The 27,725-nt window shown below is 37.5% G+C and overlaps 2 protein-coding genes across 3 annotated transcripts; both read left to right on the top strand.

Annotated features, from left to right (window-relative positions):
* The first annotated feature begins 988 nt into the window (after nucleotides 1-988).
* LOC103499276 (uncharacterized) lies at nucleotides 989-13,363 on the top strand. Its single transcript, XM_008462250.3, has 4 exons — nucleotides 989-1,339; nucleotides 1,421-1,508; nucleotides 12,458-12,610; nucleotides 13,104-13,363. The coding sequence occupies exons 1-4, from the start codon at nucleotides 1,207-1,209 to the stop codon at nucleotides 13,135-13,137; spliced, it is 408 nt and encodes a 135-aa protein (XP_008460472.1). The 5' UTR covers nucleotides 989-1,206; the 3' UTR covers nucleotides 13,138-13,363.
* A 3,723-nt stretch (nucleotides 13,364-17,086) lies between these two features.
* On the top strand, nucleotides 17,087-18,561 carry LOC127150810 (uncharacterized). 2 transcript variants are annotated; one of them, XM_051089457.1, is made up of 5 exons: nucleotides 17,087-17,330; nucleotides 17,421-17,636; nucleotides 17,712-17,903; nucleotides 18,012-18,339; nucleotides 18,425-18,561. In XM_051089457.1, exons 1-4 carry the CDS (start codon nucleotides 17,172-17,174, stop codon nucleotides 18,330-18,332), a joined length of 888 nt encoding a protein of 295 aa, XP_050945414.1. In that variant the 5' UTR covers nucleotides 17,087-17,171; the 3' UTR covers nucleotides 18,333-18,339; nucleotides 18,425-18,561. The 2 variants fall into 2 exon arrangements, with proteins under 2 accessions (XP_050945414.1, XP_050945413.1); XM_051089456.1 differs by having other exon boundaries at nucleotides 17,089-17,330; nucleotides 17,985-18,339.
* Nucleotides 18,562-27,725: the final 9,164 nt, after the last annotated feature.

Below are 27,725 nucleotides of genomic sequence, written 5' to 3'. Positions count from 1 at the left end.
GTACGAAACAGTGCGACGAGGAAGGAGACCGAGATAGAGGGTTTCAGAGCAGGGTTTCGAAACGTTTCCGCTACAAAAAGGAGAAGGGAGAGGAAGATGGAGGGTTTTGAAGAAGGGAATTGACACAAGGACTCATCGAACTAAAAGGAAGACGAAAGTAGAGAGGGAAAGGAAAATTTTCGATGTTACGAATCATAGGAGGGAGAGGGAGACAGACGATTTCAGAGAAGTAAATGACACAGTTCAAGGTAAGGGAGATGGAGGGATTCAGAGAAGGGAAAACGAATGGAGAGGGAATGAGAGAGGGGGAGTAGTACGAGAAGGAGAGGGGGGGAGTGATAGTGCAGTGAAGAAGAGAGTGAGAGTGACAGTGCGGTGAAGAAGAAGGGGAGAGCAGTGAACATACACCAAAAGGAGAAGGGGGAGGGGTTAAGGGGGTTTGTGGATGAACGTATCCTCAATTATAGTAAATCGTGGGGCAAACGTAATAGCCCAATTCACCCACTCTACCCCTTGAGCCAAACAGGCCTAAATTTCTTCTCTACTTTTTCTTCTTGCGTTCCTCTAACCGAGAGATAAATGGAGGATGTTGGAATTGGATAGATGGAGGGAGGATAAGAGACTCGAGAATGGTGGAGGGAGGAGGAGGAGCGTTAAATGAGTGGGTGGTGATCGTTGCAAATGCAGACGAGGGAAGAAGGGGGAGCAGTTGAGCAAGTGGGTCATGACAATTGCGTAAACGAGAGAGGGAAGGGAGCAATAGAGAGGGAGATAATGAGTTGCAGACGTAGTTGTGAGGGAGAGATTGAGAGTGAGTGAAAGACTCAATATGGTGGAACAGAAGGAGAGTGAAGAAGAGGGAGACAAGTGGTTTGATTTTAAATTTAGTTTTCAAAATTGAAAACGAACCGAACCGAACCAGACCAAACCACACAATTTGGCTTAAAAATTCTTTTAAACCAAACCAAACCACATTTTTAATCTGAGATTAGAGAGAACTTGTAATTTAAATTTTTTAAAAAAATGTTTCGATGATATATTTCCCCGAATTTCAGAGGTGCAAGGGAAGGTATGGGATATAACATTGAGCTGGAAAAGGGTGTGAGCCTGTGAGGTGTGCGATCATTCAGTTCACACTACCCTCTCCAAATCGACCCGCTTCCAACCACTTCCGTAAGGAGAAAGCAAAAACAAAGAACCCCACAAATGGATTTGGCGGAGCTGTGGTCAATTTTCGGCCCAGGCGTCGCCGGAGCTGTGTTCGGCGCCGGATGGTGGTTCTGGGTTGACGCCGTTGTCTGCAGTTCTGTTGCCGTCTCCTTTGTCCACTACCTCCCAGGTTCTTTACTCATCTGCGAGTCCACGCCATGTTTAATTTGCCCTTAGGGTTTTTGACGATGTTCTTGTATTGGGGTTGTAGGTATTTTTGCTTCTTTTGCGGCTTTAATGTTCAATTGCGTTCGCAAAGAAGACATCGATTATTCTCCATACGAGGAGGGGGAATGGAGGTGACAAGTTTATGCTTTATTTACTTACCTCTCTTTTCGTCGTTGCTTTCTGGATGTTCTATTGTTTAAATCTGTCAGTAGTCACGTCGCGACCCGCTTTACTGAGTAATTCGTCTCGATTGAAAGGAATGTCACAGTGTTCTTCTTTGACAAGGTTATGTGGAATGTGATTTATTACCTTTCTAGGATTATTCTCCCTGAATATGTTAGGATCTTATGAACTCGTAGCTCACATCTGGGTCTTAATTCTTAATTTACAATTTACAATACGAACTGCACTTCGATTCAAACTTTGCGTGTTTGCAATGGAACTTGGGTTCTAACTCTGGGGCTTGGTTGGAGCAGCCATCAGGAACTCGCTTGGTTGGAGTAGCCATCAGGAACTCACAATCAGCACAACCAAATGATTGAATTCTTTGTTACTCGTCCATTACAACATTAGATATGGTGAAAAATCAAACTTTGTGTCAATGGCCGTGTTTGATGTAAGGGCAGTTTGTTGATCAATTTCTTTACTGAGACTTGTACACATTTTTTTGTCTTGTGAGCCCCACTTATACTGTACTGCTTATCAATTAGACATCAAATAAATCGATTGTTTTATACCCTTTTTCTACCACCGCTCCAATTAAGTGGGTAACGGACAAGGGTGAGGTTGTTTAGGGTGTGTCAGTACGTGTATAGTGAGGGTAGAGTTAAAGAAAACAAAGAGAATATGCACAGAAACTAATAGAATTGAAAACACGGAACGCTTCTTGATAGAATGGTCCAAGTGATGGCAAACATTAGCAGAGGTCTGACAACCATGGAAATGGTGTGAAAACAAAGAACAGTTCTCGGTAGAATGGTCCAAGTGATGGAAAACATTAGTGGAGGTCCGGCAACCATGGAAATAGTGAGTTAGAGGTATACACCACTATTCATCTTGCTTTTGTATGGAAATAAAATTTTCTTCATTTTGGAAAATCTCTTTTGTAGTATGTAGCACTGCTCTCAAACATCATTCATTATAGGTTTGCTGTCTCAGGATTAAAACTCTTTCAAGGAGACAAGAGACCAAGAGGTGGTAACAGTAGAGACTGGGGAGTACTTCAAAAGGAGATCCCTCCTTTGGACTATAATCAGGAAAATGCTAGAAGTATAAAATAATTTTTGTGCTTTGATCACTGCCAAGATGTAGTGGTAGTAATATGCTGTATACAATATTACAAAAGTTATCTTTCAAAGCTGACTTATCTTGAAAGGTAAATCCTTGACTTGTCTCTTTCCAATTAGGGAAAGAAGAGATTAACTGCACAGAATCTTTTCCTCGCCTATAAAAGCCATGCCTCCAAGAATTCTTGTCAATCATAGGTCCTCCAATCTAGGGAGACAAACTGATAACCCAAATTCTAGCAAAAGAAAAGACCTGTCTACAAAAGCAAAGAAACGAGGAAGGTGTGAGATTCCTCATTCTTCTTCCGAAGACAGTAAACTGAGTAGGACAAAGCCCAGAGTCGGGAACTTCTGTAATGTGTATGCAGTACTGAGATTGAAACTTCTATAGAAAAGAGAACATTCTCTTTCATAGGGATGTTGAAATTCCTAATATAATTTGCAAAAGCAACTTTGAAATTTTCAGGCGGTTTGATAAGATAAGATGCATTGGAGACTGTTTTGTCACATGTTGAGTAGTAGTTGTCGTACTTGTTTGAGAATAAAATTAGTAATGACTTGCTAGCTGAAATCTAGCTTCTAGGAACTTCATTAACCAAATAACACCCTCTTAAAAATGGAATTCTTAAAGTGGTAATTGTAGAATTCAAACAAACTTATCCATATGCCTATTGATCAATGGATGTGCTGCCAAACTTGGCCAAGAATTAAACAATGAATGGTGACATTAACTATGCCATTATTGATTGACCAATTAAGAAATAACAAAATAGAGCTTGACAATGACATTCAAATTGCAGCTTGGTCCATATGGTTTACCAGTCGTGAACAATTACTTTCATTATCCCCAGTAAGATACAAAAAAGAATAGGAGACGAGTTATCCCACAGATCAACAACTTACAAAAAAAGGAGCCCAACTAGTTTTAATTTGGGATTTACTCTAATAGCCTAGTTACAAAAGAATCTAGAAGTGAGGATCAAGTGGAAGCAAAAAGAGAAACCAAATTCTAAAATAGGTCGCTGTTAATTTTTTGATCATGAGAGATTCTAGAGTTTCTTTCATACCACAATCTCCAAAGGAGGGCGAATAGACCCATTGGATGAAAGGATATTCGCTTGAGCATTTAGCTGAGGATCTTCAACTAACCGTAGAAGGCATTTGAGGCTTCCTTGGGACAACATCTCTACATTTTGAACAAGCTAAACAGTCCCCCAACAGTCGACAAGACAACGACAAAGGGACAAAAAATAAATACAGTAATAGGAGAGAGTGCGTAATTTTGAAGGACTCTTTGGATTTTACAACTAGTGTTTAGCCTTTCAAAAGTGAAGATCCACAGGAAAACTTTGACTTTCCTAGGACAAAAGTCTTCCACATATGATTAGGGTTTTGCCTTTCCAGAGCTATTAGACTTGACCAATCTTGTAGTGGCATTTAACTGAAAAGGAGCCTTCATTTTCCGACAACCATACGATGAGCTTGATTTTGTATAGTTGGGATCCATTCTTGTAGTGGGATTCCCCCTTTTGTGGACTTGGATTTTGTATGTCCGCGTATTCTTTCATTTTTTTTCTTAATCAAAGTCGTTTTATTAAAAAAAAATGCAAACACATCATCCCTGTTTTTCATCATTCTAAAAACCTGGAACTTGTTCAAAATGCAACCCATCATCAAATTTAGCATCGGTGAAACTTCTTCTAAACTTTAGATCCCACACATGAAGAGAATCAAACCAACACTGACAGACTAAAGAACCCTTGGCAATCACTAGTCTAGTTTGAAAAGACTAGGAAACTCCAATCAAAGGGATGAGTCAACCAACCATTGTCATTCGAGAATTGGGTTTTACCTCCTCGACTCACTCTAACTCTATACCATTGCTATTCCTCTGAAGTGAGAAAGTTTTTCATGATCTGGGGCCAAATGCCTTTAACAAACAAGATCCTTTCATAGAAGGTCATGGTCACCAATGAGTCTTATTCCACTTGTATTTATTAGGGCGGGGTATAAGTGGTTCGATTTGGCTCGGTTATTTTTAGAAAAATTAGAACCAAACCACTCAAACCAGTGAATAATATATACAAACCAAAACCAAATCGATTTCATTAGAAAATCAATCTATCCAAACTGTTTAGATTGGCGACTAGGTCAGCTCCAGTCTCGGATGTCTGAGTAATGAATGTGCGTGTAGATATGGCTAGGAGAGAGACAAACCACATCACTTTTAGTTATAAACCTAAAACTAAAAATAACAATCATTGCACTCCCATAGACAATTTGGTGCGTCCAAATGCGTGACACTTACCAACTTAACCAAAGAACTTTTGTAAACATATTATGAAACCTGTATATATTTTTATTGGCAGATTCGTTTTTAGGCTTATTTTTTATGTCTAACCCAAAACTAACTGATAATATCCGGTTTTCAATATATTCAACCCGAAACCACCAAACTAGCTATCTTCAACCCGACCAATGAGTGGTTTCCGGTTGGCTTAAGCGATTCATCAGTTTTTCGTCTTTTCTTTGCACCATGATAGGAACTGAAATAGATTTCCTTTATTATAGAGTATTTTACTGTTACATAAACTTTTCCTCCCAAATGAGAGAAGCCCACACACTTCTAACTCAAAGATTACCTACCCATCCTTATAGAATAACTTTTTCTTTCTTTCTTTCTTTCTTTCTTTCTTTCTTTTCTTTTTTTTTTTTTTTAATGAAAACAACCACTTTCATTGAGAAAGAATGAAAGAATACAAGGCACAAAAAAACCAACCCACAAAACCTCCCTTTTGAAGGAAGGGGGATCAACTAAGTAAAATGTTGCCTATAGAATAGTTACAAAAGATCTTTGAAGCCAAAGCCCAAAGAGACACGTGATATCTAGTCAACAACCAAATCTCACTATGCCCCCTCTTCTACCCCTAAACACTCTTTCGTTCCTCTCACCCCAAATAATAGCACACACCCCAGTACGCCATAAAAAGCCCCCTTTTCACTGAAAGGCGGATAAATGGAGGAACTCCTCCATTGTCGCTTCAATGTTCCTTAAGTGGACAAAGCTAACATCGATCTCTGGCAGGAAAGAGCACCACATAGACCTCGCAAAATGGCACTTTAAAAAAAGGTGATCAAGATTTTCCTCTACCATCTGACGCAGCAAACGACAAAAAGTTCTAACAAGCGAAGACCTCCTTTTGGCAAGCCTATCAATAGTATTAACATCGACCTAGCAAGACCTGCTAGATAAAGAACCTAACTTTCTTTGGAATCTTTGTCCTCCAAATCACATCAAAGACCAACTCCTTAGGGGGAGCGGGGTCCACCAACAACCTAAATAAAGAAGTAAAAGAAAAACCCTTGCTAGGATTTAGAATCCAAACACGAAAATCTCTACTCCCCTATCTAACAGAGAACCCCTCGAGTAAGGAAAGAAGAGAGGCCACATCTGTCATTTCCCTATTGGTCAAGTTACGACAAAACCCAAATGAGAAAGACAGAATTCTCAAATCTCATCAAAAGCTTCAAGATAGTACAATTTTTGAACGAGGAAAGATGATACAGATGTGAGGACAAAGGGGATCCTCCCCCACCCATCTATCCTCCTAGAAAAAGGTTTCCTTGCCATCCCCCACAAAGCAAGAGACAAATCAAGAAAAAGTAGGAAGCTCGATCGAAGTATCCTTTCGAGGATTTTGGAAAGTGCCTTAACCCCTATCGTAATCCACTGTTAGACCTCCCGTTAAGTTGGTCTATAGAAGGAGGAATAAAATGCACGTGTAAAGAGTGGGGGAGGTAAGTCGGTTAGTTAGGTAGTATAAATACCAGTTGTTAGGCGGAAAAAGGCCGTTAGCATTTTATGTAAAGTTTGGCTGTTGTATCTTCAGAGAAGATCAACAGAAGTTGGAATACCGAATTGATATTCAATCTATTCGTACTCTAATTTCATATTGAAATAAACAAGAAATCTATACCAAAGATAGAGTCCTATCATTTTGGTATTAGAGCATCGATTCTGGAGAAATGATGGTACAGACGCGGATCGAAGAAAGGCTAGAGTTAATTGATCAAGAGATCGCCGGGATGAAGAAAGAGATAAGTAAAATGCCAGTGATTGAATTGAGTTTAAATGATATCGTTAAGAACCTGGAATTAATGCGATTACAATCAGAGAATTAGCAGTAGGCGCTTCTGCTAATGATGGAGTCGATGGCGAAGGAGCGATCAGCAGTCAGCGAACGGACGACTGAATCTGCTGTGCGCGAATTTGCGTCAGCAAAAGGGAAAGAGAGCGAAGCGACGTCGAGTAAATCAACCGAGTTGGATCGAAATATCGGGGAATGCCTGAATGAGAAGAAAATCGATATCGATGATGCTTCAGCGGATCAGAGCAAATTCAAAAAGGTGGAAATGCCAGTATTCACAGGCGATGATCTAGATTCATGGTTATTCCTCGCGGAGAGGTATTTTCAAATTCATAAACTCACTGAATCGGAGAAAATGTTAGTATTGACGACAAGCTTCAACGGACTAGCTTTAAACTGGTATCATTCACAAGAGGAAAGAGATAAGTTCCTCAATTGGTCGAATTTGAAAGAAAGATTACTAATACGATTTAGATCGAGTAGAGATGGAACGATTTTGGGAAAATTTCTTCATATTAAACAGGAAACTATTGTAGAAGAATATTGTAATCTTTTTGATAAACTTGTTGCTCCCTTATCTGATGTACAAGAAAAAGTAGTAGAAGATACATTCATGAATGGGTTATTCCCATGGATAAAGGCCGAGGTTGCTTTCTGCCGATCGAAAGGGTTAGCTGAGATGATGTAGGTTGCTCAATTAGTTGAAAACAGAGAATTAATCAGGAATGAGGCAAGTTTGAACGGATTTTCTGGCGGCAAATATCCTCAAACTATATCCTTTAATAAATCTACAATAGGAAATACTCTGTTTGAAAACAAAGGAAATACTATGTTTCCTATTCGAACGATAACTTTGAGAAGTTAAAATGCCAATGAAGTTAGAAAAGAAGTGAATTCACGATGGTTACCAGACGCAGAATTCAGGCACGAAAGGAGAAAGGACTCTGTTTCAGATGCAACGAAAAATATTCAGCCGACTATAAGTGTAAAATGAAGGAGTTACGAGAGCTGAGAATGTTTGTAGTGGTTGGTGAAAACAAAAATATGAGATAATTGAGGAAGAAAAGCCGGGAGAGAAAGGACTGGCAATGTTGGAAGTGAAAGAAGATAACAAGGCTTATGTTGAATTGTCTATCAACTTTGTTGTGGGTTTGAATGACCTAAGCACTATGAAAGTAAGGGGAAAACTGTAGGGCATGGAGATAATCATTAAGATAGATTGTGGAGCCACGCACAATTTCATTTCGGAGAAGCTAGTTAAATCCTTGCAAATAGCAATCAAAGAAACAGCCCATTACGGAGTTATCTTAGGCTCTGGCACAACCATTCAAGGCAAGGGCGTGTGTGAAGATGTTGAGATTCAGCTGGCAGACTGGAAATTGAAAGAGGATTTTTTGCCTCTTGAACTGGGAGGTGTGGATGTTATTTTAGGAATGCAATGGCTCCTTTCCTTGGGAGTTACAGTGGTGGATTGGAAAAATCTGACATTTATCTTCACTGGAAATGGGAAGCAGATACATATCAAAGGCGATCCTAGTCTAACTAAGGCTCAGATTAGTCTAAAAAGCATGTTTAGAACTTGGGGAGAACAAGATGAGGGATTTTTAATTGAATGCAGAGCCTTGGAAGTAAGTAATAGCGAATATCCAGAACAATGTATGACTGAAACTTCTCTCATTGAATCAGATTCGGTGCAGATTGTATTAAAACAGTATGAGGACGTCTTTGAGTGGCCGGAAAAGCTTCCCCAAGGAGAGAAATTGAACATCATATTCATCTAAAGGAGGGGACTGATCTAATTAACGTGAGACCGTATAGGTGTGACTATCATCAGAAGGAAAAAAATGGAGAAATTGGTTGAAGAAATGTTGACTTCAGGAGTCATTCGACCGAGTAAAAGTCCTTTCTCCAGTCCTGTACTCCTTGTTAAGAAAAAGGATGGTAGTTGGCGTTCCTATGTAGACTATCGAGCAGTCAATAATGTCACTGTACCCGATAAGTTTCCAATTCAAGTGGTAGAGGAACTATTCGATGAGTTAAATGGAGCCAGTTTATTTTTGAAAATCGATTTGAAATCTGGTTATCATCAAATAAGGATGGTGGAGCAAGATATATTCAGAAGACAACTTTTAGAACGCATGAAGGACATTATGAGTTTCTTGTCATGCCCTTTGGGTTGACAAATGCGCTGGCCACTTTTCAAGCTTTGATGAATACTATTTTCAAACCTTATTTGAGAAAGTTTGTTTTAGTATTCTTTGATGACATATTGGTTTACCGCAAGAATGAGAAGGAGCATGTGAGTCACATGGAGAAGGTTCTTTCAACCTTGAGGGATCATGCACTATATGCTAATAAAAAGAAATGTAGCTTTGCTCAGCTGAAAATTGAATATCAAGTAATATCTGGAGAAGGGGTTGTAGTTGATCCAGAAAAAATCAAATCCATAGCTGACTTGCCGGTACAACCTAGGAATGTCAGAGAAGTTTGAGGATTCCTCGGGTTAACCGGTTACTACAGAATGTTTCTACAGCACTATGGTTCCATAGCAGCCCCATTAACTCAACTACTTAAAAAAGGGGGATTCAAGTGGAATGAAGAAGCTGAAGAAGCGTATGAGAAATTAAAGAAAGCTATGTTGTCCCTATCGGTATTAGCTCTTCCCAATTTTGATCATCCCTTTTAGATCGAAACGGATGCATTAAGTCTTGGAGTTGGTGCTATATTGACACAGTTGAAAAGGCCTATTGCTTTTTACAGCCATACGTTGGCAATGAGGGATAGAGCAAAATCGGTCTATGAAAGAGAATTGAGGGCTGTGGTTCTTGCTGTCCAACACTGGCGTCCTTACTTATTAGGGACGAGTTTTATTGTTAAAACAGATAAAAAATCACTAAAGCTTCTATTGGAACAAAGAGTAATTCAACCGCAGTACCAGAAATGGGTAGCCAAGTTACTTGAATATTCATTTGAAGTTGTTTATAAACCTGGCCTTGAAAACAAAGCAGCTGATGCTTTGTCAAGAAAACCACTAGATGTACAGTTGTGTGGGCGGGTTTCTGCTCCCATCCTAATTGGTCTAAAAACTATTAAAGAAGAGGTGGAAAAGGATGAGAAACTTTAGAAGTTAGTAACTGAGTGGAAAAAAGATAGTAAGCAGAAGAACAATAACTTCTCAGTGAAGAATGGGATGCTGCATCATAAAGATCGATTGGTCCTATAAAAAACTCTGTCATTAATTCCAGCAATGTTAAACACCTTTCATGACTCAGTTGTCGTGGGACATTCTGGTTTCCTAAGAACGTATAAAAGGTTGGTAGGCGAATTGTATTGGCAAGGTATGAAAGCTGATGTGAAGAGACACTGTGAAGAGTGTAATATGTCAATGTAATAAGACTTTGGCATTATCTCTGGCTGGCCTGGTGGTACCTTTGGAAATTCCACAAGTCTGGAGTGATATTTCCATGGACTTTGTTGAAGGATTGCCAAAAGCAAAAGGATTTTAAGTGGTATTAGTAGTGGTTGACCGTTTGAGTAAGTATGATCATTTCCTGCCACTTAAACACCCTTATACACCCAAAATGGTAGTGGATTTATTTGTAAAAGAGATAGTTCGATTACATGGTTTCCCTTCATCCATTGTTTCTGATAGAGACAAGATTTTTCTTAGCCACTTTTGGAAGGAAATGTTTAGATTGGCCGACACGAAGTTAAATAAAAGTACTGCCTATCATCCAGTCTGATGGCCAAACGGAAGTAGTAAACAGGGGGTTAGAAACTTACCTACGATGTTTCTGTAGTGAGAAACCGAAAGAATGGGTATCATGGCTACCGTGGGATGAATTTTGATATAATACTACCTTTCAGAGGGTGCTGGGAGTCTCCCCTTTTCAAGTGGTGTGTGGGTGTAAGCCTTCTTCATCATTGTCTTATGATTCACGTTGGAGGAGTAGTTGAGAGAAAGAGATATAGTTTTGGCAGCACTACGTGATCACCTTCTTTTGGCCCAGCAGCAGCAAATGAAACAATATGCCGATCGTAAAAGAAGACATGTGGAGTATCATGCTGGTGATTTGGTTTTCTTAAAGATTTGGCCGTATAGACAACTCTCATTAAGGAGGAAACGATATGAGAAACTATCTCCAAAATATTTTGGGCCCTATGCAATCTTGGAAAGAGTTGGGACAGTAGCATATAAACTGGATTTACCATCAAATACTTCTATTCATCCAGTTTTCCATGTTTCACAGTTAAAGAAATTTTTGGGAGATAAGGCAGCGTTGCAACCGACTATACAGTATGTCAATGAAAATCTGGAATGGCAAGCACAATCGGAGGAAACTCTGGGGTATCAGAAGAATAAAGCTGGTAGTTGGGAAGTCTTGATTCATTGGAAAGAACTGCCTGAACATGAAGCTTCGTGGGAGAGTTACGAGGAGATGCATCAACTATATCCAAATTTTCACCTTGAGGACAAGGTGAATTTGGAAGGGGGGAGTAATGTTAGACCTCCTGTTAAGTTTGTCTTTAGGAGGAGGAATAAAACGCACGTGTAAAGAGTGGGGGAGGTAAGTCGGTTAGTTAGGTAGTATAAACACCGGTTGTTAGGCAGGAAAAGGCAGTTAACATTTTATGCAAAATTTGGCTGTTCTATTTTAGAGAGAAGATCAACAGAAGTTGTAATACCGAATTGATATCAATTCGTACTCTAAATCCATATTGAAATGAACAAGAAATCTATACCAAAGATAGAGTCCTATCATCCACTCATAAAGAAGGGAACCATGCTTGCTCACAATGATCGTATTCCAAAGAGAATCGAGCTCATGTTGGAAGCGCCAAAGCCACTTTGCCAACAAAGCTCACAGTTACGGATTCTAAGATTACCAATTCCTTATCCGCCGACTCACTGGGTGCCACATTGCCTACCAACTAACCAGATGGGAGTCGTGACCCTTGTGGCCTTGTCCACCCCCTCCTAGAAAAAGACTCATGTATTTCTCAATACTCTTACACAACCCACTGGAAGACTTAAGTAAATACACCGGGATGCCACTCAACACTGACTTGATCAAGGTAAGTTTGCTTGCCTTGGAAAAGATCCCTTTCTTCCACATTGCCAATCTCTTTTGAATTTTCTCACAAATGGGATTCCAAAAGACAGAACTACTCACCAGCGGCTTCTGAAGCTCTTGGAGTAGTTTTTCCATGGCGGCGGGGACGATGGTGTTGATCCTGGTGGCAGCGGCTATCTCGTGGTCAATTTGGGTTTCATCAAGATTAGTGTCTAGGGTTTTATCTTTACTCTTCTCCGATACCATATTTAAGGCTGTAAAAGAAAATAGACACTGAGTTACGTGGAAACTTGAGTACCGAGAGAAAAAACACGATCTGACTTTCTTCTTATTATTTGTTATGAACAAAAGATACTAAAGGAAAAAATAAATAGATAACAAGCTTATGATAAAAAAGGAAAGAAAATTAGGGTAAATCTTTCCTGGGGCCAAGCCCACTAATTCTAACACCCTAAGCAAAAGAAAATTAAGCGAATCCTTTGATAACATTGAAAAATTGATTTTTTAATATGGTGTTAGACTGCTAGTGTATTGCTGTAATTAACAGTACTGACGTTTCCTTTGATAACAGGTTGAAGCTTTGGCTCTTCTTCGCTTATGTGGTATCATTCGTTTCATTAGCAGCATCAGTGGGTCTCTTGATACAAGATTCAGTAGTAAAAACTGGGCCATCAGTGTGGACAGGAGTTGCAGGAGTGTTACAGTGTGTGTTTGTGTTGGTTAGGTAAATGACCTTCCTCGTTTTGATTATTTTTACTTCTTATTTTTCCTGTCTTCTATTTGGGTTTCTGCCAACAAACATGTAGCTTCTTTTTTATAGTTTAATAATCTTCTCCACCTAGTTTGTTGTGGAATCTTTCCGCAAGACAACTTTGTGAAAGAAGACTTTTACGGTTCTTTTGTTGTGTTGTTTCTCTTAATTTCTGAGCATGACCGATGCACAGTATCATCTGTTTTCGATTCTCCCTAAATCATATGATGTTTTAGATCATTCTCTAAACGAAGTTTTCTTGAGCTGGGATGTTTTCTGTTTAGCAATCTGATGAATCAACAGAAGCCCTGAATTTTGTTATTTGTTTCATTATTTCTGGAAAAAAATGAAATTCAATCATTTTGGGGGTTTCATCTCTAGCACGCGAATGCCATCTCTGAGGATTACGGGATTTTTTTATTAGCTTATAATGTTTTCTGTTTTTCTGAAATACTGGCTGTTTCAGTGGGTTGATTTACTGGACATCTCACTCGGAGTAGGTTGGAAAGAATTATGCACCAAGGCAAGACCTCAAAAGCTGAAGAGTTTACCAACTGTATAGAGCTCCAATGTGCACTGCAATGTCGAGTCATTTGTTTGTGTCTATTGACCTGAACCCAAGAGCCTTTTTACTTTTTGTAAATGTCATGTGTTCAATTATAAGCTGAAACCATGTCTATATGTCTTTATGAATTCAATATAAGTGAGCGAGATATTTAATGTTTAGCTTTTGTTCTTTTATTTCTTCAAAATCAAAATGTTTTCTGTGCAAAAGAATAGAAAATAAAATATAACTATGGTCATGTAGAAGAACTATCAACATTAAATTGTGATAAAGTTATTGTCATCTGAAAACAATAATTACCAATCCATTTACAACAAGTGTTCTCTTTTTTTCTTTTGTGTGTGTGTTTCTAAAGAGATTAACAAAGGGTTTCTTCGAAAAAATAACACCGTACATATTTTGAAGAAAAGTCTTTTAATTTTGGAAGCATTTTCACAATTAATGTTTTTTTTTGAAAATAAGACAAAAATGGGGTAGTGTCAAAAGAAATTTAAAAATGGGATATAAACCCAAACCATTGTGCGTACACAACTTTCCAACGTTTATTAACATTATTGTTATTATTAATATTTAAAAAAAAATGAAAAGTAGAAGTACTAATTTAGCCATTACTAAAAAAAGTGATAATGTTGTTATTTGTTTGAAAAATATACAACTTATTTTAATTTCAAATATATAACTTATTTCAAAATTAAAATAAACCATTAAATAGAAATTCTATAAATTTCTTAATGAAATTCAAGTTTTTGCCCCTAAAACAATGCTGGATTTCTTAAAAATAAAATAAAAATAAAAAATGTAAGTTTGTAACTTGATTTTTATCTTACAATTTAATTTATAAATTAGATGGAAATATTTCTTTTGAGAATGTAAATTTTAAATTAGCCGAGTGTATATTTGCAAATATAAAAAATAAAAAAGATTGAAATAAGGTTATTTTTCATAAATCTAACGTACTACTAAAATATTTATGGCCCATGTAACAAAACCCATAAAGTTAGTCATTTTTTAAATATTTCAGGTTTACTTTTCCGTCTTTCTTTCTCCTCTTCGCTGCGATTTCTTTCTATCGTCTTTCTTCTTTTCCTCTTCTTTTTCTTCCACTATGATTTCTTTCCACCGTTTTTTTTTCGCTGCGATTTCTTTTCGTTGTCTTTCTTCTTTTTTTTTTTTTTTACGTCGTCTAATCTTTCCATCATCTTTTTTCTTTTCCTCTTCTTTTTTTATGTCGTTTAAATTTGGGTAACCAAATCTCAACGATTGTATACAAAAAAATAACAAAATCTAAAAGATCGTGTATAAAGAATCTTGAAAAAAATTGTTTAGATTGAAGTAGTCAAATGTAAACTATCGTGTAAAAAAAGTAAACGATCGTGTAAAAAAAAAATGATTGTGTAGACAAATATAAACGACCGTGTACCAAATTTTGAAAAAAACTCGTTTAGATTTTGCTAACGATCGGGTAGCCAAATTTAAATGATCGTTTAACCAAATTAAACGATCATGTAACCAAATTAAACGATAGAATTGAAAAAATAAATCGTTTAGATTTGACTCAAATCTAAACGATCGTGTACCAAACAATAGTCAAATCTAAACGATCGTATACCAAATATATTATTCGCGTTGTTGATGAGACATTTTTGGTATTTTTCATTACAGACCTATGGACTTTTTCCGTTTTCGAAATTGTTTCATACAATGTAAATATTTTGCCGTTTTGTTATATTTTTGAAAAGACCCTTTGAAATAATTGATTTTGCTTCTTATTCGGCATGATTAGTACCATAATTTAAGTTTGACAAAAGAAAAAATTACAAAAAATAATTTGTTACAAGTAAATTGGGAAAATCTATATTTTATATTGTTATTTGTGGAACAAAATGTACTTATATATGATAAATTGTTTTAGATAATGAAAAAGTAAATATGGTAGTTACAATATATAATTACCCAAATATGATACTTCCTCACCATCCCATTTTAGACAATAGTCCTCTTCTACCTTCTTTTTTTACATTATTTTTTTAAATAACATTATTCTAACGAAAATTCTTAATTTTAAATTAATATGAACTTGGGACTTCATTAAAGAGTTTTTTGAAGTGTTATGCAGGTGTAGCCGACAGTTGACTGTAAAAATGAATTTATCACATCAAGTGACCATTTCCCACAAACTTTAATGACTCAAACGGTCGGTTTTATTGAATAGTTCAAATATTGATAATTGCAAACTATTTTCTTTTCTTTTTTTAAAGGCTCTTCAATAAGTATTTTAATTATCTGAGTAATTGGACTTGAATACTTCAAAGAGAATCAATTGCTGTCTCATCTTTATTATGTTCTGAATGAGAAAAAACAAACGCAGCATGTACCATTAATGGTAGGATATGTCTGTTGCGGTGACCTTTAACATGTATCGTTAATGGTAGGATATGTCTGTTGTAGTGAACTTTAGCCAACACCAGAGAACCCATGGGATAGCCTAAGCGAGCATAAAGAATACCACATGGGAGAGCTTAGACAACTCCGTGGGATCCATAAGCTAGGTTCAAAAGAGGCTCAAATGAGCTTACACTACAAGAAAATGGAGCATTCCCGACGCCGAAAATATCGTCGGCATAAAGAACGTCGGGAATAAGGGCTTTCCCCGACGCCCTCAACAACGCGTCGGGAGATGCGTCGGGGAAAACAATCTTTCCCGACGCACCACGAAGGCGTCTGCAAGAATACGTCGGGAAAAGGGGCTTTTCCCGACGCCGTGCACAGTGCGTCGGGAGCGGCGTCGGGAATAGGGGTTTTTCCCGACGCCGCGTGAAACGTCGGGAAAAGGGGTTTAATGAGCGTCGGGAATTCCCCTTTTCCCGACGCATTTTGAGGGATTTCCCGACGCCACGTCACTGCGTCGGGAAATCCCCTTTAAATTCGTTTCAGTTCTGTATTCACAGAACCGAAACCGAGAGGAGGAGAAAAAGAAAGGAGAAGAAGAAGAAGTCGCCGCCGGCCGTGCATAATCCTTTTGTTCCGCCGCCGTCCGTCGCCGACCGCCCTCGCCGTTGTTCCTCGTCGCCGTCTGCCACTTTAGGTAAGTGAAATATGTAAATTTATTTAGTTTAAGTTTATGTTTTAGGGTTTTTTTTGATAAAAATTAGTTTAGGGTTATTTTTTATGAAAATTAGTTTAGGATTTTCTTTTGGAATAGATTTTTGTTTGTTAAATGTATTTTTGTATAGAGTGTGTGTAATTTGTGGTTGAATTGAAATTTGAAATTTGAAATTTGAATGGTTTAGGATTTTTGTTTTAGAAAATTGAATAAAATTGAATGGGGGTTGAATTGGGGGAGTGGGTTTATTGTTAAATTGAAAATTGAATTGGGAGGGGGGTTTATATTTGAATTGAAAATTGAAAATTGAAATTGGGGGGGGGGGGGGGGGGTTAATAGTTAAATTGAATTAGGGGTTGAAATTGGGGGGGGGGGGGGGTTAATAGTTAAATTGAATTAGGGGGGATGTATAGTTAAATTTAAAATTGAATTGGAGGGAGGGGGTTTAAGTTAAACTGAAAATTGAAATTGGGGGGGGGGGAAGGGGAATTTATAGTTGAATGAAAAATTGAAATTGGAGGGGGGGGGGGGAGTTAATAGTTAAATTGAATTGGGAATGTAATATGTGTGTTAAGATTTGTTTTTGCTATCCTGCAGTTATGGTAGCTTTTTTGTTCTGAATTTGTTTATGTTTGGGATGGCTATCCTGCAGTTATGGTAGCCTTTTTTGTTTTGAATTTGTTTATGTTTGGGATGGCTATCCTGCAGTTATGGTAGCCTTTTTTGTTTTGAATTTGTTTATGTTTGGGATGGCTATCCTGCAGTTATGGTAGCCTTTTTTGTTTTGAATTTGCTGGTTTAGGAGACGTGCGCAGTCTCGACTCTTGGAGTTAGAGCGCCACGTTGCAATAAATGGGCGCATTCCGATGACGATCGCCCCTGGAGCGGAGAAGCCTATTTCTCCACACGCCGTTCGCTTCAGCCAGGCGATAGGCGTGTGCGTGCGAAAGACATTTCCCGTCCGCTGTCTTAAGTGGACGGACGTTGGGAGAGAATACATTGAGGTCGTCAAGGGCGACCTCCAGGTAATTAAATGCACTACACATTTATATATGATTTCATTTGAAACATATCTAACTTTAACCAATCTAATGTGTTATGTTTGTAATGTGCAGCGATTCTTTGTGCTTGATTTCAATGATCAAGCAATGAACAGGTTTGTTGAGCATCAGATGCTCACGATCTTTAAAGAGTTCCGGGCCGACTGTCATAAACATTTCAAAAAGTACAGCGACCCGGAGGAGGCTCGTGCCAACCCACCAAACGCATTGGTTGGACGTGATGAGGATTGGCACTTCCTCTGCGACCATTATATCAGCCGTGCATTCCAGGTATTTGTCATGATTAATTATGATAACAAGTTTTTATATGTATAAGAAATAAACAATATAATTGTTTTAATGCAGGAGCAATCACGGACAAACAAGGCTGCTAGACAGAAGCAGCCTTACAATCATAGTAGCGGGTCCAAGTCGTTTCTACAACGACAGTATGAGCTCGCTGAAAGAAGAGGGCAGCCGGTCGATCGTGTGGAATTGTTCCAGGAAACACACGTTCGAGCTGGGACATTCGTGTCGCAAGCCGCCGAGGATGCGCATGTAAGTTATACCCTTATTAATTATCCACTTTTATTATATATTTTTGCGCATTACCTAACATAATTTTAAAATTTGTTGCAGAATCAAATGCTGGAACTCCAATCCCAGCCTATCCCAGAGGGTAGTCAGCCACTCTCTGAGGATGAGATATGCGATCAGGTGTTGGGTAGACGACCAGGCTACTCAAAAGGCCTTGGTTGGGGACCCAAGCCGAAGGCCCGCAGAACGGCAAGTGCAAGCAGTTCGTCGACATCTTGTTCGCAGTCCACACAAAAAGAGATTGAATTACAAGCTAAACTTCATGAAGCTTTGGAACGGATTGAAGTACAAGATAGAAATCACCAAGCATTAGCTTCACAAGTGGAAGCTATGAAAAAGATGATTGAAGACCTAACTCGTGCACAACAGGGACCACCACATGATCCCTAGCTCTGCGGTACGTCGTATATGTCTCTATTATTCTTAAGTCTTTGCAATATATGATTATGTATTAAACTTAGTTATTTTTATACCATTTTTAGGACCGAAGGTGTAGAATGACGCGCATACGCACCTCGTTGGGAGATTTTTCATTATGTTTATGTTTTTTCTATATTGAGAACTATATTTTGTTGTAGTCAACTTATTCGTATTATTAATTTTAATTCTATTTTTTAAATTTGTGTTTGTATATTTATTAATTTATTTTAATTTAATCCAAAACGTCGCGAAATTTTTTTGAGCAATCCGAACATCATTGTTAATGTTTGAGCAAAATATTATAAGGAAAAAAGTAAAAATAAAATATTTAAAAAAATATATAAAAAAATATTTCCCGACGTTCATTACGTCGGGAAAAAAACGTCGGAAAACAGGGTTTCCCGACGCCGGGAGATGCGTCGGCATAGACGGCGTCGGGAATAAGGTTTTCCCGACGCCGTCATGCCGACGCATCTCCCGGCGTCGAGAAAGGCTTTCCCGACGCTGATTTGGTACGGCGTCGGGAAAGCCTCTCGCGACGCATTTCTCCCGACGTTCTTCCCGACGTCGTTTTGTACGTCGGGATATCCGTTCCCGACGTACTTTGCATTTTCGCCGACGTATTTGTGCGTCGGGAGTATCCCCGTCTCTTATAGTGTTAGGAGAGAGCTCCAGAGGAACAATGGGGAGAGCTTAGACAACTCCATGGGACCCTTGAGGTAAACTCAAGAGAAGTAAGCTCATAAGAGCTAGGAGAGAGCTCAAGATGGGTTTAGCGAAACCTAAGAAGAATGATAAGGTAAACCTAATCCTTAGTCCAAAAATCCAAGCTATCAAGGTAGCAAGAACCTTTGAGTCTAAGAAACTAACACCTCCTTATACTAATTTAGATCAACAAAGAGAAGGTTAGAATTAGATTACCTCTTAGGTTGAAGATCTAGGTTCTAAATTGAGTCACTCCACACTCAAACTTAATCAAGGTTAGATTGAATAACTCGCATGCATTCTAACACAAAAATTGTAAAATTTAAGCAAATTTAATGGAAAAGTTCTCAATATGAGATGAAATTTCATTGATCAAAAGTCTTGGTCCCTTAGAAATGGAAGGATAAAGGCATTATATAGCCTTGTAGAGATTCTAGCCTATTTAAAGTAATAACAAAATGTTAAAATAAAACATTAACTAAGCTTTCCATCTTCCAACAACTAACTAGTTAAGTTAAAACAAATGGAAATACAATAAAAAGGTGATATTAATTAAATCATGAAGTCTTTAAAGCGTTAGGCTCATGGAAGCTCAATGTCTACCCCATAGTTCGCTTCAATAGAGAAAACATTGATATTCAATACTCTAAATGGTCCTTAGTCTCTAGTATGAGCGTGTAGCACATGAAATTGAGGATGAAATGACCTTAACTACTCTCGTACATGAATAATGAATGATTGTTGAATCTTTGCTGCCTCTTAGATCTTGTAATTGGCCACTTTGGAACGTGTGGAACACCATGAACCTTATCACCCTCTTGAGAGGAGCCATAGGAGGAGGACTTACAAGGGAAGTCTAGCATCCTAAAAGGAGCTTATAAGAGGAGGATCCACTAGGGAGAGCCCAACCTCCTAAGTGGAAAAGGACCTACTAGGGAGAGCCTAACCTCTGAGGAGAAGGATTCACAAGAGAAAGCACTATTAAGGCAATATCGAGGAGACCTTAGAGGACCCATGAAGGAAGACCTATTAGCCACTGAATGTGAAACCATTTAGATTCCGAATGGATAAGTGTCATAAAGGGAGTAATTAGGAAAATTCATAGATCTATCATAATGGTAGTGTAACTACCCATTGATTATCAACTTAATAGTTCTTGAAGTTTAAGAGGTGCAATTATGATCCAAGCTTCAATTACAAATCACCATATCATTTAAACCACCAAGGTCATTAGTCGAAGGTACGTTCAAATACGCATGAATACCCTATTACCTTTTCTATTGTCTAGCTACTCAAAAGCACAAGACTAACTTGAGCATCAAAGTGTTTGTGGTGACTCCATACTCACACTTACCTTCCTTTATCTTGAAGGTATTAAGATGAATCTCCTCTAATAACCAACTTTAATTTTCGGTTGATCCATTTTTGACATCAATAGTTGGTGTCGTCTGTAAGGAAGATTTTACTTGTGCTTACCTCTAAGATTGGAAATCAACACCATGAGTAACAACATGAACCATGAGAACTTGATTGAAGATCTCAGTAATAAATCTAATCATGATCACCACCTGAGGAGGATCCTTGCCCATATCATAATCTCCCATCAACTGAGATTCGTTAGTCAATGAAGAAACCTATTGATGACTATGACTATGTTGCTATAGTGGACAAGGTGAAAGATCAGAACCAATGCCTAATTGAGATCTTGGATCTACTAAAGCTTTCAAGACCATGATGGAAGCTTCAATGTAGTCGAGGAGTATCCCGAGGGTAGCCAACATCAAAATTCAATGCTACTAGAAAGTCAAGACACCACTCCCATTTTTTGACACTGAGCCATAGGAAAGGCTTCGACAGATGAAGGGCTAGGAGAATCTCATAATAGAAGGCCAAAACCAAATGAGAGATTTAAAGAGAGGATGGATATCTCAAAAAGACAATTTGCTATTGAACTTATTTTGCCAAGCATGAGCTCCCAAAAGAAAGGTTTGCGATTTTGGAGGCCTCATTTAGAACTCTGGAGAAATGAGGTCAAAGAAAAGACCATTCGAGTGCTAGAGACTTGGTAGTGCTGCAATGTGTTATTAAGATGAACTGTGGTATGCCGCAAAACGATCTTCGTTCACTAAAGGAGGAGACACTCGACTTAAAGTCTCAATCGAAATCCAAAATCAAGTGATGACACAACAAAATTTAATGGCGCAGTTCGTGAATGGAGGGAGTAGTCACATCAAAATTCTCAAGCACATGACTTGGCAATAAAGCTTGAGGTTATCCAATAGACAGTGACAATGAAGATGACTACGAGCCTCGTAAGCATCCATACCAACTCGAAGTCAACAAATTCTCAATGTGCAATGTTCATGGGCTTGGGTGTAAATGGACCTCACATGTCTTCCTTTCTAAATTGTCTGGACTTCGAAAAACCAACCAACAGGCTCTAAAAATAAAATATCATGGTTAGCCTTGAAGTGCTTAGAGTTTTTATTTCTTTTTCAATTTTGTCATCCTAATTTGTCTCCGGTTTTCACTTAATCAAATTTCATTTTTCGTAAATGAGATATTACTCAAGCATGTTGTTTTTATAAAAATGCAATATATATTGTTGGTGATAAGTATCAACAAGGATGCATATTACGAGTCCAATTGAGACCACCATCCTTGAAAACCCGATTCGGACAGATTGTCAAATCATTAGGCACCCTTCGGTTGGCAAAGAAAGTGGTGGTGAGTGTGTTGCATTAACAATCAATTTGAAGGGATTAGATTGAAGTCTAAGTGAAATCGTAAAGCCACATAGGTATCAGAACCCCTTCATAGCAAGAGTGACGAGCACAAGAAGTTGACATCGAGGAAGAAAAATCCAGTGGTGTTAACAAATCATAACACTCATATAATCCAAAACCAGGTTAGCGAAAGCTATAGTAAATGAAAAGACTAATGAATTTTTGAATAGAGGATCATGATCATAGAACAGATTGACTATAAACGGTAACAACAAAAGGACACGATTCCAAGTCTGAGAAAGTTACTGTCTTTCAACTATCTATTTATGAAGCAAACTGTACAAGCTGAAAATTATACAAAGAGCATAAGCCAAAGATCAAAAGTCCACCACAAGCAACCTAAATCTTGAGTGGACAAGTGATTAGAATGATCTGGCATGGGCATGGACCATAACACCTCATTAGCTAGAAGTGAAAAATATATTCAGTGGAAGAGGAAGAGCTTGACAATTGGTCATAGCCAATTGAGTTGTGAAGACACCTAAACCAACTTGGGGACATAAAGCAAGCACAAGATCATGAAGGATTAAACCTAGAGAATTTGTTGGACTAGGTTGATCCACTCTTAAATGACAAAATCATGCAAGAAGAGATGCTCTCAAATATTGAACTACTAGTAATGAGGACCAATAATGGTTTGAGAGATCGAGTGGAGCACTTAGACAGATGGAGCTCTATGGTCCTTGAGATGCAACCAAGTGTATAGCTTTCTTTTTCTCGCTTATAGGACCTGCAGAAAAATGGTTTCACAAGCTTAAGGGAAAGTCAATAACCTCTTTTCATGAGTTGGTTTGTGCTTTCATTACCTAATTTTTTTTGGGGTTAAGATCAGAGGAAGTTGTTAACTCTCTTTTTTACGATTAAGCAAAGAAGACATGAGCCATTGAGATAATATTTCTTAGATTTAATGATGAAGCACTATAGATTGAAGGATATATTATGGTATGACTTTGACCACCATAGTGTAGCTAGGCTCATAGATGGGTGGTTTCTATGGTCGTTTAGTAAGAAAGTTGCAGCCACCTACGTTGAGTTGCTAAGTCGTGCACAGAAGTATATGAGTGCATAACGAGTTGCTTCGCTCTAGACAAGTAGTAGAAGAAAAAAGTTCATGAGGCAAGGGTCACATAAGTTGGAGATCAAAGGACCCGTTAGGCCTGAATAAGAGAAAAGTTGAAGATCGATTTATCTTTCAAGATGAACTAAGTCATGGGACTTACCACCAGTAAGTTTTACTAGTCTAACCCAATAGTGGACTTAGTACGACTCCTAACATGTTTGTATTGGAGGAATACCAAAAAAGGTATAGGAGAAGTTGAGATAGGCATGCAGACCTCAACGCCTATAGCTTTAGATGAACCTATTCTAATATGAAGTGGGGGCACATATTAGATACCTTCAGTTATATTAGTAGGTCAGAGTTTCAAATTGATTTGTAACACCACGAGATATAAGGTAATTTCTAATTTAATTATCTTAATGCATTTATGTTCGAGTTGTTATTTGGTGTTATTTTATTTGAATTTGAAGCTACTTCAGATTTTTGGTGGAATTTGAATTAATTAAATATATGTACAAGGGTATGTATGTTTTATTAAAGAATTTGACTTTTGATGGAGTATGTTATTAGTTGTATAGTTTGGTTTATATAATTAATAAGTGGAAAGTGATAATTATTTGTTGGGAAAAAGTGAATAATTAATGAAGAGAGAGGGGTTAATGAGGAAGAGTTAAGGAGTTAATGAAGGAGGATTGAATAAATATATATTTTTATATATATAATTATTTGTTTTAGGAAAGGGAAAAGGAAAAGATAATAAGCAGTAATAATAAAGTATATTGTTATTATTATTTATAATATAGGACTTTTAAGTTTGTGTAAAAGTAAAGAAAGGAAATTAATTCGTTTCTTCATCTTCTTCCTTACCAAGCCACTGCTCTTCCTCACTTTTTCTCCATTGTTCTCTCTGCGTTGCCAGTCTGCGTCGCTTTGTCCAGCCTCGTCTGAATCGATTGTGTGTTGCCCTTTGCCACTGCCGCTCATCGGTTTTTGTTAAGATTGGTTAGTTAGTCTCTTTGGCAAAGTTTTATAATTTAAGTGGTGAATTTTTTCATCAAGGTCGAGTGCTTTTCTCAACCTCCATTTGGGTATGTTTAGTAAGCTTGGGTAATTAAATTAGTAATTTGTTGGGCAAAATTTATATTACATTGCTTGTTTTTTGTATAGGTTGAATTTGTTTTTTGTATAGGTTGAATTTAGAAATTAAGTTGTAAGGAATTTAGCATAACCTAAGGTAAGGGTTCTAGTATTGGATCCCTGTTTGAGGGTTAATTACTTTGATACTTGTGATAGCGTTTGATTACTATGATAATTGTGATACAATTATATGTATAACCTATGATATATAGTTGTGATGGTCAATTATATGTATAGCCTAAAGTTACTGTTAATTGTGAAGGGTAGCCATTGGGTTAGGCTAAGGTTGCTGTGAAATGTTAAAGGACAATTATTTACAGACAATTATTTGCATATGCTTACTTTGAGAACTGCCCTTGCATGTTGCAAAAAGTATGATAACTGTTTACATTTCTATTATGGATTGCTGATAGGGCATGATGTGGGTTACAGTGTGATAATTTAATGTGAATCTTTTATTGATGAAATTTATGCATAGCCTATGGGTTACTATAATAATTGTTAAGGGGAGTTATTTGCATGGTCTCTTGGTTTATCACGTCCCGTCGCAAATGTCACTTTGTGCGACCAGATGGGGGCATGCCGCCTAGACACCCATCGCATATCTCCTCGTGAGATGACGCGCTGAATGCCTAATAAGCGGAATAACTTCTTAACTTGTCCTTTTGTGAAGCTTCTGCCTCAAACTGATATTTTCTTATTACAACGAAAAACTTACAATGTTTGAACCTTTTGCTCCATCGCATAGTACTCTTTACATGTTACAACTCAACCTTAACTCCTAGGTAATAAGCTCAAAGAAATAATAATAAAGTATCGGAATAACATAGCTACTTCTCTCTATTAACTTAACACTTTTACAAGGTTCATGCATTACAAAATTACATTCATTTTCTCGCGGAACATAAAACTAAAGCTGACTTCTGCTCCTCCTTTCCATGTCCACCATCTAATGCCACGCTTCATGACGGGATACTTAAAAGTGTAAGGGTGTTTTCTCATCCTTTTCCTCCGTCGCCCAACAATCCAACTCAACGACAAGCTTTAGGGTTTCCTTTCCTTAGCTCAATTCTTTAACTCTTTTGCTATTTGGCTTTGGCCTTACCAACCTAGGTGTAGCACTCGCCTTCTTCTAAACTGAGCCCTCGACGTTAAGGAGTGATGTGCTTACTAACCGGCTCCTTAAATATGAGATAGGATGACATGGCTTGCACGCCACACAAGTCTACACAACCACCCTCTTTCTCCTCACTTACTTGGCTCCTACACCTGACGTCCATTCCTTGGTTTTTGTTGGAATTTATGTCCTAAAATTCATAGTTTGTAATTATATTCTATTCAATAAAGTCGTTATTGTGAATTTATAAGTGAAATTAAATTCTATAATCTTAAATCCAATAAACTAAGACCCCAAGGCTATTTTTAGTGAACTTGAACTTTATGTAAAGACATACATATGGATCAAGGTTCGAGTATGTAGCCTAAAATGATCTATTGCATATGAATAAAGGTTGACCACCTTATTCAAGGACACTATGGATGCGGCCCGTTTTGTAGTTAATACAAACGATGTGATCCTAAATCATTCATGTAGAGACATGAAAGTGAGGGCATCCTATGTAAAGAGTTTACATATGACTTAATCATAAAATAGTGACTTTTACGTTATAATGCCGTTTACTGTTTAAAAATGATTATTTTGATTATTGATGATCTAGGTAACTTATTCTTAATCCTGGGCTAATTATGAACTTCTGTTCACATGAGATTATTCTTAGATCTACATAGTTGAAAACAACTCATCAACACTGGTCCAATAAGCCTCCCATTTAGGGGCAAGATCGGGTAAATAACTGGAAACATAAGGTGCAAGACGAAATTCGCTCATACAAGATTTAGGGTTAGTAGAAAGGTTTTTTCCCTTAAAGATTGAATCCAAGTCTTGAACAAGGGGTCCCATCCTTCTCATTGGCCCAAGAGGGATCCGATTTATAGGTTGGATCTAGAACCATTTGTTCAATAGTGGATCAATGGGACTTAAGGAACAAGATGTAGTCTCGAGGATAAAATGATATTTTGATCCAATCGAGGTTACGAACAACTTGTGAAGTATTAACTTATTGATCATGGTTATAGCAGATAGACACAAATATATCTATAGTAAGGGAAATGGCAACTACAGGATTTTAGTGGAATGACCCATTAGTTAACTAATGTTGATTAGCTTGGTCTAAAAGGGTTTATCCAGTTAATCTTGGATCGTTAGAGCCCATGATCTATAGATCCATTAGGTTTCCCTGCTAGAACATATGGAATAAGCTTAGAACAGTATGATCGAATTAGACGAGAAAAGAGAAACCGATAAGTATATATGATGTAGTCGTATGTTATCAGTTTTAGATAGAGCTTTTTGTTTAAATATGATTTAAATATTAAAAATATGAATGTGGATTCATATTCAGAAGCTTGAAATTGATGGAATTGGTCATAGTTGTAAAAAGTCAAAATATTGACTTTTGATTTTGAAAAGTTAAACTTTGACCGACTATAGATTCAAATATGATTTGAATTTCGAGAAAATAAATGAGGATTCATGTTTAGGAGTAAAACGATATTATGAACAACCTGTGAAGGATTAACTTACCGATCATGGTTATATCAGATGAACATTAATATATCTATAGGGAGAGGAGTGCAACTATGAGACTTTAGTAGAATGACCCTTAGTTAATGAATGTTGATTAGCTCGATCTAATTGTTAAATATTTTTGAATTACTAAATATTTCTCTCTCTAAAATCTCAACCAAAATTCCCATCTTCAAATTTCATCTCTCTCTAAATTTCCTTTCACATATCGGGTCTCACCACCCTGTTCTAAGTTTGAAGAATAATAGGTTAACTCTAGTTGAGGTCCCGGTTCGAGTTTGTGAGCAAATTATATCAAGGAATCAAGAAGCTACAAAGGTATGTCTTCTATTAACCCTAATTTGATTTAATTAGGGTAAATATGCATGTTAATATCTAAAATTGTTTGAATGCATCTAGAGTGAATTTTGATCTTTTTTCACTATGCATGTCTCGATTTTTATCATCTTGGATTCTCCCTTCACCAAGACCTAGGACACATTTCAACTAGCGTCTTGTGAGTTAACTGGGATTTCCACCATCGTTTTATAAATCACTTCTCGCCTCATCAGCCTGGGATTCTCTCTTCGCTAGACCTAGGACACATCTCAACCAGAGTCTCGCGAGTTGGCTGGGATATCCACCAACATCTTACGATAGATCTCATTACCACACAATACACGATCAATATCATAACAAACGTTAGTTTAACAACACATAATGGTATATCAACACAATACCATTTAGATGCACAAGATTATGAAAGGGTACAATGACATAAATACTTAGAAGATAAATCTTACGAATGTAAGGAACATAATATAACACTTTGACATGATCATGAAAATCATTTATAGAGTTATTCATTTATCATATGAAAACCATTCACCGAAATGCAGTTTTAGGTGTAATAATCACTCACAAACAATCATTTGTTTGAAAGGATTATTCACAAACAAATACGTGTTTATAAGGATCATTCACAAGCACTTGAGACTCCACTCTTTCCTTTTTCTGCTTTCAGCTTTCTCTTTTGCCTAACGGTCATC

This window comes from Cucumis melo, chromosome 9 (assembly GCF_025177605.1).
Source record: "Cucumis melo cultivar AY chromosome 9, USDA_Cmelo_AY_1.0, whole genome shotgun sequence".
Lineage (NCBI taxonomy): Eukaryota > Viridiplantae > Streptophyta > Magnoliopsida > Cucurbitales > Cucurbitaceae > Cucumis > Cucumis melo.
Note: the sequence above shows the minus strand (reverse complement) of the source record. Positions and strands in the feature narration are given on the sequence as shown.

Excerpts from the sequence above, each read along its gene's own strand:
- LOC103499276 (XM_008462250.3), top strand. The coding sequence starts at position 1,207 with ATGGATTTGGCGGAGCTGTGGTCAATTTTCGGCCCAGGCGTCGCCGGA. Across the intron at positions 1,509-12,457 it reads TACGAGGAGGGGGAATGGAG|GTTGAAGCTTTGGCTCTTCT; the intron begins GTGACAAGTTTA and ends CTTTGATAACAG. Across the intron at positions 12,611-13,103 it reads TGTGTGTTTGTGTTGGTTAG|TGGGTTGATTTACTGGACAT; the intron begins GTAAATGACCTT and ends TGGCTGTTTCAG.
- LOC127150810 (XM_051089456.1), top strand. The coding sequence starts at position 17,172 with ATGACGATCGCCCCTGGAGCGGAGAAGCCTATTTCTCCACACGCCGTT. Across the intron at positions 17,637-17,711 it reads ATATCAGCCGTGCATTCCAG|GAGCAATCACGGACAAACAA; the intron begins GTATTTGTCATG and ends GTTTTAATGCAG. Across the intron at positions 17,904-17,984 it reads AAGCCGCCGAGGATGCGCAT|AATCAAATGCTGGAACTCCA; the intron begins GTAAGTTATACC and ends AATTTGTTGCAG.